Source organism: Musa acuminata, chromosome BXJ1-7 (genome assembly GCF_036884655.1).
Source record: "Musa acuminata AAA Group cultivar baxijiao chromosome BXJ1-7, Cavendish_Baxijiao_AAA, whole genome shotgun sequence".
NCBI lineage: Eukaryota > Viridiplantae > Streptophyta > Magnoliopsida > Zingiberales > Musaceae > Musa > Musa acuminata.
Window position 1 is genome coordinate 3,902,364 of NC_088333.1, and position 18,122 is coordinate 3,920,485.

Genomic DNA, 18,122 nt, shown 5'->3' on the forward strand with positions numbered 1-18,122 from the left:
ATAAGGTGGCTGATGCAGCGGAGATTTACTTATCGGCCAAAACAGGGTTAGTTGTGCGCAGACCACAGATTGCTTGGTCGTGGTTTGGACCGATCCCACGTCGTGGGATGTGCGCTGACCATTCGTCGAGCACGCCATGTGCGGCGGATGACGAAGGGCAAAGGTCACCGGTGACCAAGCGACCGCCACGAAGCCGGCGCGCGACCTCCTGATCTCGGGCACGAGCTTTAAAGCAACGCCGCTGCGTCTCACACGAGCAAGTGCGGATGAGCCACGTGCAAAACGCCATCGGACGCGACGGACGTGGTTGTCCGCTCTCCAATCATTTTATTTTTGTTGGGGGTAGGTTAGGAATTTTGTCTACTTCGCGGTGCTTTCCACCGGCGCCACAATGCCCCCCGGAGGGCGAGGGGTAGGTGGGGAGTCGAGGAGGTGAAGGCCGTCGTTATAAGCACTGCCCTCTCTCGATCCGTCGCTTCCACCCCACCAATCCTTCGCTGCTCTCTCCCTCTCTCTCCCCAACGCTCCCACACAGAGAGAGAGAGAGAGACTTGGAGGACTCCGCTTCGGATTTCTCGCTCGATCCACCACCATGCAGACGGGAACAGGGAAGCCGTCGCCGATCGATCTGTTGTCGGCCATCCTCGAGGGATCACTCCGAGGAGACGGGTTCCCGCCGGGGGCTGGTGCCGCGGCGATGATCGGGGAGGACCGGCAGATCCTGATGATCGTCAGCACCTCGGTCGCCGTGCTCGTCGGGTGCGCGTTGATCTTCTTCCTGCGGCGATCGGGCGGCAAGAAGAAGCTCGTGGAACCGCCGAAACCGCTGGCGGTGAGGGTCCGACCGGCGGCGGAGGCAGACGACGGGAAGAAGAAGGTCAGCGTCTTCTTTGGTACGCAGACCGGGACGTCCGAGGGGTTCGCTAAGGTTAGGATTTGGTTTCCGACAACTCGATTTGAAAATGTTTTCATCTTTCGTTTTACTTATCTTCCCTTGCCTTCTCTTCCATATCAGGCGCTGGTGGACGAAGCGACAGCCCGATACAATAATGCATCGTTTAAAGTCGTTGATTTGGTTTGGACCTTACTCCCTACTATTGAGACAATTCCAGAATTAATGTGCGTGTTTGATCTTTCATAACTTGATATTGACGATCAGCTCATAATTATAGGACGAATATGCTGCTGACGATGATGAATACGAGGAGAAGATGAAAAAAGAGACCTTAGCTTTGTTCTTCGTGGCCACGTAAGTTGAGACTATTTACCTGTTGGATGTGAATTCGCCCTTATTTTGGTTGACCAATCCTCGTTCTTCTGTTACAGATACGGAGATGGGGAGCCAACCGATAATGCTGCCCGGTTCTACAAATGGTTTACAGAGGTTGGGGAACAGACCAATTTCTGCACGAAGTTAATCTTTGTCCCCATAGTGATATTTGGTTGTGGGTTCCTGATATGGTCATGGATTGTTGGTTGATTACAGGGGAAAGAGAGAGGACACTGGCTAAAAGATCTTCAGTTTGCTGTGTTCGGGCTGGGCAACCGGCAATATGAGCATTTCAATAAGGTTCGGTTGTGATTAAATTGTAGTGTATCATCTTTTTTGTGCAAATATCTTGGCTGACATGTTTTTTGCAATATATTCTTGCAACAAAAAGGTCGCTAAGGTGGTTGATGAGATGCTCTCTGACCAAGGTATATACTTTTGACCAGTCATGTGTGTTTCCTCAGTTGAATTCATCTTATTCTGTGTTTTGCTTACTTGATTAATAGACTTTTTGTTTGTTTTTGTCCGTTACTTGATATTTGTTCTGATGCTCATCATTCCGGTGCACCTAATGTTGTCGATGATTAACTTAATAGTAACTTGCTCCTTTTGAAACTAATTTTTGACCGTAAAAGATGTCTAGCCTGTGATCATGTGCATATTGATTTGTCATTGTCAGTCATTAGAGCTACTAAATAAAGTTCTAGGTATCTGAATTTAGCTGGCAGTTGTGCAGGAGGTATTAATTTTTCTTATGATGGGCACTTGCTAAATTACTCTGTTTGCCGAATGTTGACATGTTTTTCTATGTTGATGTTAGCATCACATATTTTATTTACAACCAATAACTACTTTCTGTTTAGCTCTAAAATATATATGTATGCATATTTTTTATTTTTTTGTTGTCAAATATAAAAGGGGAAGCTGGTAGGTGTGTATGAGTGACCATGATCTAAAGTTGTTTGCTTTTGAACGCTTTGGTAAAAGTTTTAAACTGTCTATCCCTCATGGTAACGCACAAGGTTTGGAGTCGTTGCCGTCAACATGCTGTTACAATTTAGATGAATATATTATCATTTGTCATCACCATTGTCTCCTCTTGGCAGCTATCATGACAAATTTAGATGCAATACGATGGATTCTATGTAATGTCATCTTTGTTGATCAAATATAAGTTTTTTATTTGACATTACTGTACATGTTCAGAAACCACCTTTGTTTTTTAGTTTATAACTGGAGCATAACTATTGACTCAGAGCATTTTCTTCAAATTAAATATTCTATTTTTTTTTATCCTATGATGGTCTTTTGGTCAGCATTTGCTTATTTTCTCATTGTTTTCTGTTATATTATTCTTTCTTTATAGCTTTAACTATTTCAATGTTTTAATGGATTATAATGGTTTTCGGACTCATTTAAAGGGCAGTGCCATTCTTTTTGTCATTAATGACATCCCAGTTGTCATTTCAGTGCATGATAAATATACATATACCTTTTACTCAATTATGGAACTGAAAGCTGATGTTGCTCGGGTTTTCTTCTTTTCTCTCTTGCTATAGGTGGGAAGCGTATTATCCCATTGGGGCTGGGAGATGATGATCGATGTATCGAGGATGACTTCACTGCATGGTATGATGTATTGGCAAAATCTTATGCTGATTCATCATATTTTTAACCCTTGGCTGTAGTCCTGAGATTCCCCACACCTCCAAAAATATCATTATATCTCTCTTTTGTTATACTTCTTAGTTCATTGTTTGCTTTCTAACACTGGAGATGCATTTCCACATTTCCAGGAGGGAACTTCTCTGGCCAGAGTTGGATCAGTTGCTTCGGGATGAAAATGATGTTTCGGGTGCAAGTACTCCTTACACAGCTGCTATTCCTGAATACAGGGTTGTCTTTATCAAGACTGAAGATGCTTCGTACCTGGACAAGAGTTGGAATCTTGCAAATGGCCATTCTGTTCATGATATGCAACATCCATGCAGGTAGAGATGCTTTTATTTACAAGTTCAATGTAGCAACACCAGGACCAACTAACCGATGGAAAGCATAACTGACACATGGTTTTTCAAGGTCTAATGTGGCTGTGCGGCGGGAGCTTCATACGCCTGCTTCGGATCGGTCCTGCACACATTTGGAGTTTGACATTGCTGGAACTGGTCTAAGGTAAGTTTATTTCTAGTTGGTACGCTGTGTGAAGCATTGCTTCTCATTGGTTTCTGTACAGTTATATGCAAGGGTTTTGTGTGATTTGCGTAATATATTTGATGTGCTAATTTACATGGTTAAACATTAATAAACTTGTATTACTATTCTGTTATGTTGTTTGTCCAAGCATCTTGTTAAAAAAGAAAAAGCTTAAGTTCTTCTGCTCAGTTGTCTGAAGCATCAGTTAATGGATGTTAATACAGTTGCCACATGATTCATTAAACTAGAATTAAATTGGAAAGTATTGTTTAATTTTTAAAATTCAGGTAGAGACTGGTAGAAGAACGGCAGTGCTTTTTTAATTACTTGGCTAGTCCTTTTCTGTTAGTTGCTTGATGGTTTTAAGTACCTTTAAAGAACTGATCTCAATTTTGCTAAATGAACATGCATGTTTCCTAGTCATATTAATTTCACATTTTTTATAATTGCACTGAAAAATATGAATTATCCTCTGGTCTGCTCCTTTGTGATGAATATTAGTTTTAACTGAGTAACTGAATCAATTAAAGTGGTGAATTTGCTAGTTTAATATTAACCAAAATTTCTGGTTTGATTTTGGCTGACCATTATGGAAAACATCCTTTTCATTAGGTATGAAACAGGAGACCATGTCGGTGTATTCACTGAGAATTGTATTGAGACTGTAGAGGAGGCTGAAAGGTTGTTGGGGTATTCACCAGACACATATTTCTCAATTCATGCTGACAAGGAGGATGGCACCCCACTTGGACGAGCATCCTTATCACCTCCGTTCCCATCTCCGTGCACCTTAAGAACTGCACTGACCCGATATGCTGATCTTCTAAATTCTCCCAAGAAGGTGACTTCACCTTTCCCTTTTGGAGTTTGGTCCATTTTCCATTGCATTTGTATCTGAATTCTTTGTACAAAATATGCAGAGTGCATTGGTTGCCTTAGCTGCACATGCTTCAGAGCCCAATGAAGCTGAGCGACTTAGATTTTTGGCTTCTCCTGTTGGAAAGGTTAGCATTCATTCTAAGAGCATGTACAAATCTATTGCTATGGTAAGAATTTTAAACTCAGCTGCTTTGATGCAGGATGAATACTCTCGATGGATTGTTGCTAGCCAGAGGAGTCTCCTAGAAGTTATGGCTGAATTCCCCTCTGTGAAGCCTCCACTAGGAGTCTTTTTTGCTGCCATTGCTCCCCTATTGCAGCCTAGATATTATTCAATATCATCTTCTCCAAGGTAATCATTAATTACCTACCTTTTCTTTGTTGCTTCAGTTGATGTATCATGTAACAGCCGATTAATTGTTTGTTTCTCTTTCAGGATGGCACCAACTAGGATCCATGTGACATGTGCACTAGTGGATGAAAGAATGCCAACTGGGAGGATTCACAAAGGTGTCTGTTCAACTTGGATGAAGGTACTTTCCCCATATTTAGCCTTCTTTCTTGACCTAATTGATTGAATAACTGATCTGAAGTGCTGTCAATCTTGGCTTCTTCTTGTTAGATAGTTTTTCTCTTTTTCATTTTTTAATGTCATTTTGAGTCATGTCAACAAATATACCAATTTTTCTTTTTGAGAAAAGGATGCTGTGGTGCATTAACTATATTTTAACATCATGGGTGTACATGATATTTGATGCTTATAAGACTGATGGCTGTCACTGGATGGTATCACATGCAACAATGGTAGGTGATCGGATCCACTTCTGCTGATTCAAATTTTTCTCAGAGAACATGATGAATTTACTGAAGTCTTAAATAAAGATATGGTTATGGCACCTATCAAAGCTCTTGAAGCAGGACCTATGTTGAACTCATTGAACACTCTAGGGGTAGTAGTGAAATTCATCAAACTGAAGGCGATCTCAGAATTTAAGCAAGATTTATCTTATGTCATATTGCTTTTTGTAGTGGCATTCAACCAATATGTTCTACAACTTCTGTTTGCTGATTGTTACTGCTGTCCATCATAACTTGATTCATTTTCCTCTCATCTAATCCTGTGACCTTTTATTTTACAGAATTCTGTCCCATCGGAAGAGAGCCAAGTATGCAGCTGGGCTCCTATATTTGTGAGGCAGTCAAACTTTAAACTGCCTGCTGATCCTTCTCTGCCTATAATCATGATTGGCCCTGGCACAGGGTTGGCACCCTTCAGGGGCTTCTTGCAGGTTTCTATTAGAGCGACATTTCTGCAAATACGTTTTGGCTCTCAGTCGAATGAAAAAAAATGCTCAGTGGAATGATGGTTTTGATGACATGAATTTTGTCATTTTTAGGAACGGTGGGGACAGAAGGAGGCTGGAATGCAACTCGGTCGTGCAATTCTCTTCTTTGGTTGCAGAAACAGCAAAATGGTGCTTATAAATAATAATGCATCCAATAAAATTTAGAATGAAATTTCAGTATTATTCAACGTCTGATGAGGCTGTGAATTTTGCAGGATTTCATATATAAGGATGAGTTGAACAATTTTGTTGAGACCGGCATACTCTCTGAGCTGATTGTTGCCTTATCTCGTGAAGGTCCAATCAAGGAATATGTGCAGCATAAAATGACTGAAAAGGTTAGAAACACGTCTGCTATTCTTTTTTCATTTCAATTTTGGAGTCTCTTCATCCCTTGTAATTATAGTTTCACATTTTCTATTTAACCTTAAGCACATGACAATATTTTCAGGCATCCGACATTTGGAATATCATCTCCCAGGGTGGTTATGTTTATGTCTGTGGTGATGCTAAGGGTATGGCTAGAGATGTCCACAAAGTTCTTCATACTATCTGTCAAGAACAGGTAAATTCCCGACAACTGTGCTTGAATTTTTGCATTCGTTATGAGTTCTTACTAATTTGTCACCAACTTAATTCAATAGTTGGCAAAAGCCAGGTTACCTTTTGTCGTTTAAAGCACCTGCCAATGAACAGAAATTTATCTCAAATTCTCAATCACCTAAATTTTTAGAATAACTAAGAACCTTAAATCTCTATATGTTAAGACTATCATCCTGGAGTCAAGCCGTAGGTACTTAGGGTCAAGGTTTAAAATCTTGTGCTGAGACTGCTTGGCAATTGGACTGGTGGTATGGTTCCAGTAATAGATGATACTGACTCGATATGGATTGATGTTGTCTGGACCAAAAAAGAGAGGGATAGAGGCAGAGAGGTATAGCAGTAAAAGGAAATGGTGATGAGGTGGTGGCAACTTTACAGAGCGGAGGAGGCAGTAGCAGTGATGAGGTGGGGAAGGGGAGGTTATGGAGATTAGAAAGAAACGTGAGAGAGTAGGCAAAGAAGAGAAGAAACAGTATATGGGAAAGGGGGAGCACATTAGTGAGCGAATGCGTGAGAGTAGTTGGTAAAGGAGAGAAGAAACAGCATGTGAGAGAGGAGCACCTGAGTGACAGAATGCATGAGAGAAAAAGAGAAAAAGAATTTGACAGTTGAGTAACAACTGTTGAAAAATAATAAAAATGATTATAGACATCAAGCTACATGCTTTTAATCTGCACAACAATTCGTACCAACTTATTTGATGTCCAATATGTTCAGTACGGTGAGCTTTCTGGCGGTATATTTCATAAAAGATCAAACCGAATGAAGATACCTGATCCAGTTTCTTGTTTGGGGTACTACTCAATTTTGGGATAAGCAAAATCATAGACTCGTTTCCCCCTTTTGAACTTAATCTAGTCATATCATGAAAAGATTGGATACTTTTGGTGGTTAAGCAGTAGTTTATGTCAAGAAGACAACCAGAGTGACATGAAATATTGGTAGTTAAAATGGACTGAAGCTTGTTGGGTTCGGGTGGGGTAGGGGGAGAGTTGATGTTCAAATTCTCCATGACAGTGATGTTTTGGAATCTCTATCAAATGTATCTATTTTTTATTATCTGCAAACAAAATATGCAATTTCCCCAAGCTGAGAGTTAATGTGGTTATTTTGATGCTGGAAAGCTAACTTTCTTTATGTGATTCTGTCGCAGGGATCTCTTGATGGCTCCAAGACAGAGAGTTTGGTGAAGAGTCTGCAAACCGAAGGCAGATACCTGAGGGATGTGTGGTGAGATACCGCCAACCATGTCACCCACTTCATCAGCATCACAAAACTTGTACAAGAAATGTGGAACCTCCCAAGTCAAAAGGTTCCGAGAGACATTTTATGTTTCCCCCTTTCTCTTAGCCTTCACAAACTGCTTCTTCCTCCCACAGAAGAGATTATTCTTTAGACCTTCCGATGAGAATTTTTGTTCATTTATTATACCCGATCATTAGGTTCATTTGTTGGGGAAATAAGTTGTGTAATGATAAGGACTGGCCTACCTGTGAGATTAATGCAAACCCATACTGGTGATGTATACTATCTTCCGCTTTGCGCTTGTGACATTAGTGAGATACACTATTTGTTGGATTCAGCTGCTATAGTGCTTCGATATGGTGTTGTGAATGGGTGACCCCTAAATTCCTAAATTGACCATGTCGATCGTTATCTCATTACAATCTGACTTGGATGGTATGAATGTTATCTCATTACAATCTGACTTGGATGGTATGAATGTCAACTTAGCAATAAATAGACCAATGTAGGAGGTCAACTTCTTTCTTATGTGGCCACTTTTGCTTTCTTCTTTTTTGTTGTTTTGCCTTTCCTATCAACCGTTTTTCCTATTTTAGGACGAGCGAGTAATAGAGGAACAGAGAGATTGAATGAAACTAGGAAAAATAAAAGGATAAGAAGAGAAAGATGAATGATAATAGGAAAAATAAAATGATATTTATCCTATTCCGACTCAAGTAGTAAACCCTCGAGAAGGCATATGGATGATGAAATTATTTTATTGAAAAAAATAAATAAAATGATTCGCTTTATTTATTTAATTTATTGATTCATTTCTGTTTGATACAATGTTATATATATATATATATATATATATATATATATATATATATAGGCTCAAGTACAAGAATAAAAAAGAAAATTTAAAAATTATAAGCATATTAAATCAAATGTATGATATCAATAAAATAATACTTTTGATTTGATTTTTGATTTTTGATTTTTTTTTCTTAATAATATTCTTACAAATATTCTTAGCTAAATCAATAGCTTTGATAAGGACAAATAGTGAGACTATTTTTTTAATAATAAACAAATATAAGAGAGAAGAGAAAGATAATAACTGAAATGTGGATAATAAAATCATTTTATCGGAAAAATAAATGTGGCATCGATCACACAAAAGATAAGAAAAACTTAATTTATTGATTCATTTTCACTTCAAAGATAAACAATAAATTATAAAATTATAAAAATTAATAAATTATAAAAATAAAAAAGCATAATCACATCAAATCAAATATATGATATTGACTACGATATTTTTTTTAATTAATTTAAGAAATATTTTGTTTTCTTCTATCATATTCTTAATCGAGAAACCTCTATACTCATTGTCTTCGTAATGATAATATTTAAAATATTCAAATAACTTATACTTACATAACAGGGCTAATTACATATTTCTCTCTATAATTAGACCTCTTTAACATCCCAATCTTTAGACTTCAAAAATTTATATTGAAATCCTTATAATTATAAAAGTGAAACATCTAACTTCATTTATCTTAACATTATTAGTTTTATCGACGAAAGTACGAAAATACTGAGCAAAAAAATAATTTCAATGTCATAATAACATTTTCGATGGTGACGAAAGACGACGCTACTAGAGGCTGCGAATGGTTGTTGAGGATGAAAAGGAAGAGTGACGACGAAAGGTGAGACAAAAGGAGAGGATGAAGAGAATGACGTAGATACTAACGCTCTACATTTGTGCCGACGTTGCTAGACAACTGCATAAGCATTTACGTAGATATAGAATGATGAAAGGACCACTCGACATCTACATCGATGCTAACGTAATTACCAAGTGGTCATTTCATCACTCTGCATCTACGTCGATATCAACGCAATTACTGAACGACGTCGACGCAGATGCATAGCAATGAATTGGTTGCTCGAAATCTGTATTGATGTCGATGCAAATGCAAAGCAACAATGCCCTTCATCTCATTATTGTCAACGATGACATAGATGCAAAGTAACATCACTCTGTGTCGATGCAAACATAGTTACCAAGCGATGTTGACACAAACACAATACATCGACATCTACATCATCCTCTTCCTCCTCATCCATAATAACTATCCAGACCCCCTACTATATAATTCATCACCATCAAACAAAAAATATAACTACTACATTAAAATTATCTCTTTGTCCATCATTTTCATATTTTCATTGATAAAATTAATAATATTAGAGTAAATAAATTTAAATATTTCACTTTCATAACTATAAAAATTCAAATATAATTTTTTTTGTTACGTTTAAAGATCAAGATACGTCACCTCGGGATTGTGACTTCAACACCACCTCAACCTCTAACTCTTTCTTCTTCTCCGGTCAATCTTTATTTTTCTCCACCACCTCCGATCATCTCCGTCGACTCCCTCCTCCTGTAATGTTGCCGTTGTGACCTAGTCCCTTCCGTTTCTTCTTCTCCTGCCTTCCTCCTGTCTCCTACTTTCTTTTTCTCCCCGCCCTCCCCCCAAATTGAACTTTAACATAGGCCATAGGCAGAAGAATGATGGCTCAGATTTCCCAGACTGAGACTTCGATCATGCCATTAGTATAGATAAAAAATAAATAAATCACGTATTTTAACTAACCAGCCTTTAGTGCCATGTTCACAATCTGCTTGGATTTACCAGAGTGCTGCAGCAACGTTGGGCACTTCTCTATGATCCAACATCAGTTCTTTATTGACCAAGTCCTGTGATCACATGTCCTCCGACATTTGCAGGCCACAATTACAAGATGTTATGATGGAAGATATAATCCTTCTCTGTAGATCCTTGTAGTCTAATGATAGCTTCACATCCCAACTAGAGTTGTTCCTGCAAGAAAACATTATGCTATATAGAATCCAAACACAAAAAAGAAAAAAAAATATCAAGTGAAACATATGGTGGATACAGCAAGTATACCTCTCCAAGTTATCAGAAACGCATATTCCTTCCAACATTGGCTCAAAAATAGAAAGAATCATCTCGAGCACATTTCTTTCGACATCTTTGTCTACCTGCAAAATGATTTAATAATCCATCATAATTGGTGTGTCTTCTTACTACATCACAAATTAAAATAAAGGGTTTAAAAATGTGCTATGCACTTTTTGATCCAGAACTCACAATAAAAAAGCTACGATTAGGACCTATGCCAAGCATGATACATAAACAACAGCACATGTAGTGCTAATGAATACAGTGGAAGTCTTACTCCATCTTCTGGAGTACGAGGAGGAAGTCCAGCACAATCAGCTTTCAGCAAAGCACGCAGATGAGCTAACAATTTTGGAGGCAATCCATATGCATGAGCCTCGTCAACCTTCGATAGCCAAGTCCCACGAACCATATGACTTGCACTGACATTTTCACCAGTCGGTAGCTGGTTGCCTCCGTCCTCAGCATCAGGGGCATCAAAGTCTACAAATACAGCAAAACAAGGATTTAAGGAAACAACATTTCATCTTGCACAAACTTTTACCACCTTGATAGCCAAGTACCAGAAGTTGGTTGCACCTGCAATGACATCAAAACGAGGGCAGGAGGCTAGTAGAATGGCTAGTTTGAGGAAAGAATAATACCAAGAAAATAAAGCAAGCAAATGGAGAGAAGATTGTACAGTTGGACATATCAAGGGATGCATGTGCTATGAATCTGCTTGGCTCAACAAGAAACAGCTGATATCATTTTATTTTTTTTTTGTGCAAAGGATAAGTGGCGAAGGCGAGATTTAAGTCTAAGACCTTACGATAAACTGTCAATGTTTTTACCAATTAAGCTACCCGATACCTTCAAATACAATCATCAAGCAACACAACACAGTATTACAATAAGCATCTTATTAGCTGCTAACAAATTATGAAGTACATACTTTATGATAGAAAGATTCTTACGCCAAACAAGCTTACTGAAGGAAAGATAGTGAGAATATTACCTAAAGGGATGACATCATAAGGATTGTCTCCTTTTGGAAGAAAACCATAAAACATAATAAGATGTGAAGCAGGAAAGCTTCCATAGCTAAGGTAGCATTGGTCTCCTGCTTCACATGGCCTTGATACAGGGAATTTCAGGGACTTGGATGCTGGGTCAACTCTACCATAGTGAAGTATGTGTGGGCAAAGCTGCAGTAAGAAGTAATTTTTTCCAAATGTCAGCAGAGAAGGAAAAGAGAAGGCAATTTGCCTCGTTCAAAGTTTAGATAACAGACAGAGTGATTCAGGAACCCAGCAACAGGAACCAAGCAGGTTCTCAATTTTCCATCAGCAAAAACCACTTTCATGCCATTGGAGTACCACAGTTCACAAGCCCATAGAAACTTATCCCAACTGTATAGCTCTTGTTGAAATATATCGGGATAATTATCACACAGTGCTGGGAATAAGGCATCAAATTGTTTGCGTACGTGCTGAAATTGAGGAACAAATGATACAGTAAGAACTCTGGCCATTTCATCACACCAAAAGAAAAAGAATGACAAATAGAGCACCTCCTTAGACTGCAGCAATTCTTCAAGTAGCAGAGTTCCTTCTAATAGAGTAAGTGAATCAACTCCAAAACTCAGCCCTGGTGAACAATAACAAAAAAATTATGTTTCCTTAGAAAATAGAAGAAATATGTTCACATAACAAACTGTTGGAAAATGATTAACTAAAACATCCAAAATATAATGACAACATTAGTAAAAGGGATATAACAGTTGAAAGAAATCAGAGATGATACACCAAACTGTAACGTGACATGGTGGAGAGAGACACTAAATGCAACAACCAATTCTGAATATAGCAAAAGAACCAGTTCATAGTAGAATTCACTGAAGGAGAAATTTAGGAGTGCAGCAATCTTTTGTATGCATCAATAGCATTGACTACTAATTTAAGCCTGGTGGATGACAAGTAAACTAATAATTATTTTAGAAAAGGAAAGAACAAGTTCCAATTATAAGTCAGCTATTGGCAAAACTCTGAATTTCCAAGCCCAGAACATAATGATATTGAGAAGGTATGTCAAGTAGATGTATAAGTTATAACATGGAGGAGAGAGTAGAAACGGGAATGCTCTTAAGTATAAATATGATATTAATTATTTTTTGTTATTATGCCGCTAATATTTTTTTTTTACGACAGGCAGCATTAGCTCTGGACCATACCTACAGTCCATCACATGCCCACCATCCACCAAACAAGATGTTATGCTCTAATATGAATCCTTGAACTGAAGCACAATAATTTACATATCCGGATTAGATAAATTGCAACTGAAGTAACAGAACAACTTATTACCTGACAACTTGAACAATGGCAACCTTTTATCCATAATAATGCAGTTGGTCATTTTCTATTATAGCCAAAAAATCATTACTTTTCAATAACCATCAGCCACACTTACTCAACAAATTTGTGGAACTTAACTTGGATTTCTAGTAAGGAAATACCAGAAAGATAAAAGCAAACAATTCAGATAATGGAAGTGTTCAACAAGCAAAGTAACCTATTATCATTTCAATGTTTAAGATGCTTGAAAGAGTATTAGACAACAGCAGAACCAAGATTGTTGGATGTAGTACAAAAAATTCTAGAATTGCTTTCATAACTTGGTTGGCCATCACCAAGAAACTGCAAAATCAACAACTATGTAAAAAATACCTGTATTAAAATTTTCAGGCAATGTGTCAAAATAAATCTTGAATTTTGAATTTGGATTAAATCTCTCTCTCATGCTCCACAACAACAGCATAGTATCAGAGGTAATAGCATCCAAATTCTTCAATACATCAAACTGCAGTTGCAATGATAAAATCAAAATGTAATAGAAGATTGATACACTTTGAAAAACTTAATGAAGCAGCAAATAACTTTTTTTTTCTTTAGAACATGCAGATATGTAGAAACATGAAACAAAGTTCCACACCCTAAATACAGTAGTATGCAAGCTCCCATTGAAAGTCACTTGTCACTCGCTCAACTTTTGCTAGTTAGTCTATGAAGCATAGCCAGCTTCATTTTGCTGTGGTTATTGGCGACAGGCAGACGATAAGGAATCTATCTATCTTGTAAATGAAACAGGTTGAATGCCGATCAGGCTGCAGATTTTTGGGTTTGACAAGCTCTAATCAACTATCATTAAGATGAGAAAGTTCAATGAAGTAATATCTAATGATAATAGCATACCATATCAGAATTATAAACAAGGTCCTCGGATATGATAAGAGAGACTGGAATTTCTAAAGCAATGACCCCATTGCTCATATCTTCTGATGCCACTGCTCCTCTTCCAGCTTCCTCAAAATCTGTAGGTAAGTAGAAGCTAAGGTATCTTTTCATAAGTGAAAACCAAGTGAACACTGTAGCACTGCAATATTATACAAAGTGACCAATAAAATATTAGGCATCAAAAAGAAAAGAATGATGTTCTTTTGATTCTGCGAAATCTTAGATGTCTATTTCTGAATTTGAGAGACCATCAGCATGATTGGTTGAGGGTGAAAATTTTGAGAAGCATGGAATTAATGCTGTTTACAATTTAAATGAGAAATAGTATTCATCTATGCTGGTAAGCTTGGATAAATATTACCAAAATGTAAAACCAATTAACACAGCAAATTGTAAGCAAAGTTCATCAAATAAGTTGGAAAATGTAAGAAGAGCTAAGCAAAACATTTTAGCAGAAAGACACTAAGTACACCTGAAAAGAATTTGACACACATATTGGAAGAATGACAATATTCATGCTAACATAACAAGTAACTAAATTTATGACCTCTACTTGGCCTTGTCTGTGATGGGAACATAAAATGATATTTAGATGTTAATATGGAACTCTGAGACATCCATATTCAATCACAAGCCGTAACATATTTTTCGCATGCATCTCAGGAATTCAAGTCTTTAAGAATTTTCCTTTCAGTTTGACAAGCCATAACATGAGTTAACAAAATGGATTCTCACACTGTTGATACACAGACAACAATGGAGTATATGCTATCTTATAATAAGTGAATTGTTGATTTGATATCCAACACCAAGTCAAGTATATTTCTCAAAGGGAGCACACAAATGCAGACTTACAAGCTATCTTCAACTTTGTTCTCACACCATGATCTTTCCCCCACTTCAATAGCAACTCTTCAGAATCAGTACCGAATTTTGTAGCAGTCATTTTATGAATGTTGCTATCACCCACAGATTTGACCATGGCAATAGTTGAATCACGTATCAGATGAAGAACTTCCACGGCCTTGTCCTTGACATTTGAAATCGAGGAGCTTAGAATTGCAAGTATCAAGTTAAGGGACTCTATCTCATTTCTAGGACTGAAAGGACCAATATCATCATCTCCAGCAAAATAGAGTTCTTTCTGACAGTCAACGAAACTGGATCAATCCACCATTCAAGAATAATAAATTCAGAAAGAAATGGCATTAATAGATCAAAAACTGTCCTTTGCACCTCATTCATGCACGATATTCTTGCAGTTTGAACCATTTGATCTGCTATTTGGAGCACCTCTTCAGCAGATGAATGCAATGGCACCAGAAACTTAAATTTTAGTTCTCTAGCATTCAATAACCTCTGGGCACAGACAAACAAATGATTGATCAACATGCAAAAAGAAAATTAATAATTCAAAATGATAACAAAAAAACCCTGAACAAATCAAGTTTACAGTATGCCAGCAACTGATATACCTTTTTTTTCTTCTGAAAGTTAAACTGATACAATATCATACATTTAAATACTTGATATCACTATAAGAAACATATAGAATCTTTCTCTAGTTATGACATTCGTCTTGAGCAACCATATCCAGCTATAGTGGTCGCTAATTCCTTTCCTCAAGTCAAGTAGCAATTCACCAGGGATACAAGAAAAAAAAAAAAGGGAAAGGAGATGCAGACCATGAAGGGCGAGCCTTGGTACAATGATAAGATTGCTCCTTTGCGACCTAGGATACCAGAGTTTAAGTCACATAAACAACCTATTTATATATTTAAATGTAAGATTGCGTATATCGACCCTTCATAGATCCTGCATTGGCGGGAACCTCGGGTACTAGGTACGCCGTTTCTTTAGGATCACAATGAGAGAACAGGAGAGGGGGAAAGGAAGAGGAGAGAGCTGAGAGCGGAGGAGGATAAATGCTCTCCTTGTTTGGAGCTCACATATATATAAGAATGTTTTCTGTTATCAGTATTAGAAGTTCACACGCACTCTCTCCCTCTTCAACAAAGGCGGGGAACATCTTTCGCCATCCACAGTGCGACAAGCATCCTTCTTCCTACCATTTAATATTAATTATGGACTTGAACCGAACAAGACGTTCATCCAGTTCAACGAAATCTAGGTTCCTTGAAGAGGATAGCAAATCGGCTCATTCTTGTCGAACCCTAAAGCTCAAACAACCCGCTCTTACCTTCTTCCCTGCAAAGAACGGGTCATCCTCGGCGAGAGGTGGAAGGGAGAGGGTAAGGAATTCGCTTTCTCGAGCCTGCTCCACCGCATCCATGTCCATCTTCTGCTGCTTAACCGAATCCATCAGAGAGAAACCGCACGAGAATCAAACATCGCCATTAAAGGTCTGGAAGGACACGGAGGAAATGGATTTGGGGTTTTACGGCGTCGCTGTCGGAGTGCGATGGATCCATCGCCAAGAACGACGTAGAGCTCACGAGAAGGAAGTTGTATCCCAAGCCTGCAACCTGTCTGTAGAAATGACCAAGCCAACTAAAGAGCCGGAACGGCTCGGCTCTCACGTGGCCGACGACGACCTTTCTGATCCATGCGAGGTCGCAGGTACGGTTCAATCGTGATAATTTAGCAGTGATATTAGTTCTTTAAGATACATAAATGATTTGTCGAAATTTATAAGGGCAAATGCATTAATTTCGAGCTAATTACATATTATATTTATACTTTAATATTATTAGTATCGTGATATCTTTATTTAAAATTTTTATAATTCTAAAAATAAAATAAATAATCTCATTTGTAATAATTATCGGTTGCATCGACGAAAAACATAACATATAATAACATATGTTAGATATATATAAAAATAATAAAAATAATATTTTTAATATATACGTGAGATATGTTGAAATTATCTTTTTATCAATAAAATCATTAAACAAGAAAGATATATAAAAATTATATTTTTATCCATCATTTTTATGTTGTCTCACAAATGGGTGTTTGCGTTGACCGAGCAAGACAAGTGTGCGATGCCAGTTATTTTGTATCAAACTTATTATAAACTAATAAGGGTTATTAGTAGACCCTTATTATAAACTTATTATTATTTTTTAAAATTTTAAAATTGATGTAAATTCATAATGACTTGATGTGTATAAATGTGTAAAGATATAATAAAAAAAATAATTAAAATTGAGTAAATTTATAAATAGAATTAATTATTATCACTATTAGTGTCGAACGTTATGGAATCAATTATCGATTCGAATGATAGGTCAATGGGATGTCATTTTCTTTATGAATAATCTCTTATTTTCATTCCGTTGCTATTGTTCATAAACTTGAGCTTTCACTAATTTAGGAGTATTATAGTTAGTACTATAATGTTCAAATAAGTTAGAACTATAATGCCACCGATATCAATATCTACTCCTAAAATTTGATAATAAAATGAATAAATAATTATTTAAGCCATCTAATCCAATACGAGGATAAAAAAAACATACAATTAAATAAATCGATATATATTTAAAAAAAAAATTATCCATTTTTAATTTCATAGCATTATTATCCTTTGTAAATCAATATTAATATAAATAATTAAAAATATATGCAATAGAATAATAAATACTATACAATATATATGTTACATCATTAAAAACTTTTTTTAAAATTTTAAAATTCTTTCACACATATTCTAAAACTGTAGATATAAAGAAGCCTGCATAATAATTTTTTACAATCAAATATTTTTTTTTAAATGATTCATGTGTAAAATTTCATTAGGTAAGAACATTCCTAGGAAATCTTCTAAACTTTTATGTCAAATCTACCTACATCATTCTTTTTGAATTTTTTGTCATTTAACTTGGAAGCGACATATCTATCATTTTTAGAATTTTATATTTTTAATTATAAAAATCAAAATGTCTCCGAACATAATTATTTATATGATTGTTGAGAGGGCAAACTGGTCATTTGCCCCTTCATCGATCGTTGGACTCGATTGTTTGAGCCCAAATCGATCAAATGTCAATAGATAAGCTGGTGGAAATTTTCTTTTAATCATCGAACTGGCTATTCCAATTGCATAAAACTTGGAATCAACATCGAATCACGCTTGATCGATTCCAATTTAGTTTAAAATTACCAAACCATCGAGCCAATTCGATTTTAGTTTTCATCCAATTTGATTTCGATTCGAATCAAACAATCCAGTTATATAGCTAAAAGAGCACAATTTCGTAATCTCTAGAAGGTGTTCGAGGTTGACTTATCGGAAAATACATATTGTTCTTAATTCATTATTATTGATCTTTCTTACTAATTAGTCAATTGCACCACC

At 36.8% G+C, this 18,122-nt stretch overlaps 2 protein-coding genes across 2 annotated transcripts; one reads left to right on the forward strand and one right to left on the reverse strand.

Annotated features, from left to right (window-relative positions):
- Positions 1-350: 350 nt before the first annotated feature.
- LOC135678312 (NADPH--cytochrome P450 reductase 1-like) lies at positions 351-7,873 on the forward strand. Its single transcript, XM_065190946.1, has 18 exons — positions 351-928; positions 1,016-1,075; positions 1,173-1,249; positions 1,327-1,384; positions 1,487-1,570; positions 1,662-1,698; positions 2,830-2,899; positions 3,067-3,261; positions 3,350-3,442; positions 4,076-4,304; positions 4,384-4,467; positions 4,543-4,694; positions 4,779-4,875; positions 5,482-5,631; positions 5,740-5,817; positions 5,904-6,026; positions 6,140-6,253; positions 7,445-7,873. Exons 1-18 carry the CDS (start codon positions 593-595, stop codon positions 7,523-7,525), a joined length of 2,118 nt encoding a protein of 705 aa, XP_065047018.1. The 5' UTR covers positions 351-592; the 3' UTR covers positions 7,526-7,873.
- A 2,243-nt stretch (positions 7,874-10,116) lies between these two features.
- Positions 10,117-16,346, reverse strand: LOC103990587 (uncharacterized). Its single transcript, XM_009409776.3, has 12 exons — positions 16,201-16,346; positions 15,999-16,103; positions 15,035-15,157; positions 14,654-14,942; positions 13,757-13,875; positions 13,232-13,364; positions 12,076-12,152; positions 11,797-11,994; positions 11,521-11,710; positions 10,801-11,006; positions 10,509-10,603; positions 10,117-10,418 (listed from the first exon to the last, which is right to left on the reverse strand). Exons 1-12 carry the CDS (start codon positions 16,228-16,230, stop codon positions 10,301-10,303), a joined length of 1,683 nt encoding a protein of 560 aa, XP_009408051.2. The 5' UTR covers positions 16,231-16,346; the 3' UTR covers positions 10,117-10,300.
- Positions 16,347-18,122: the final 1,776 nt, after the last annotated feature.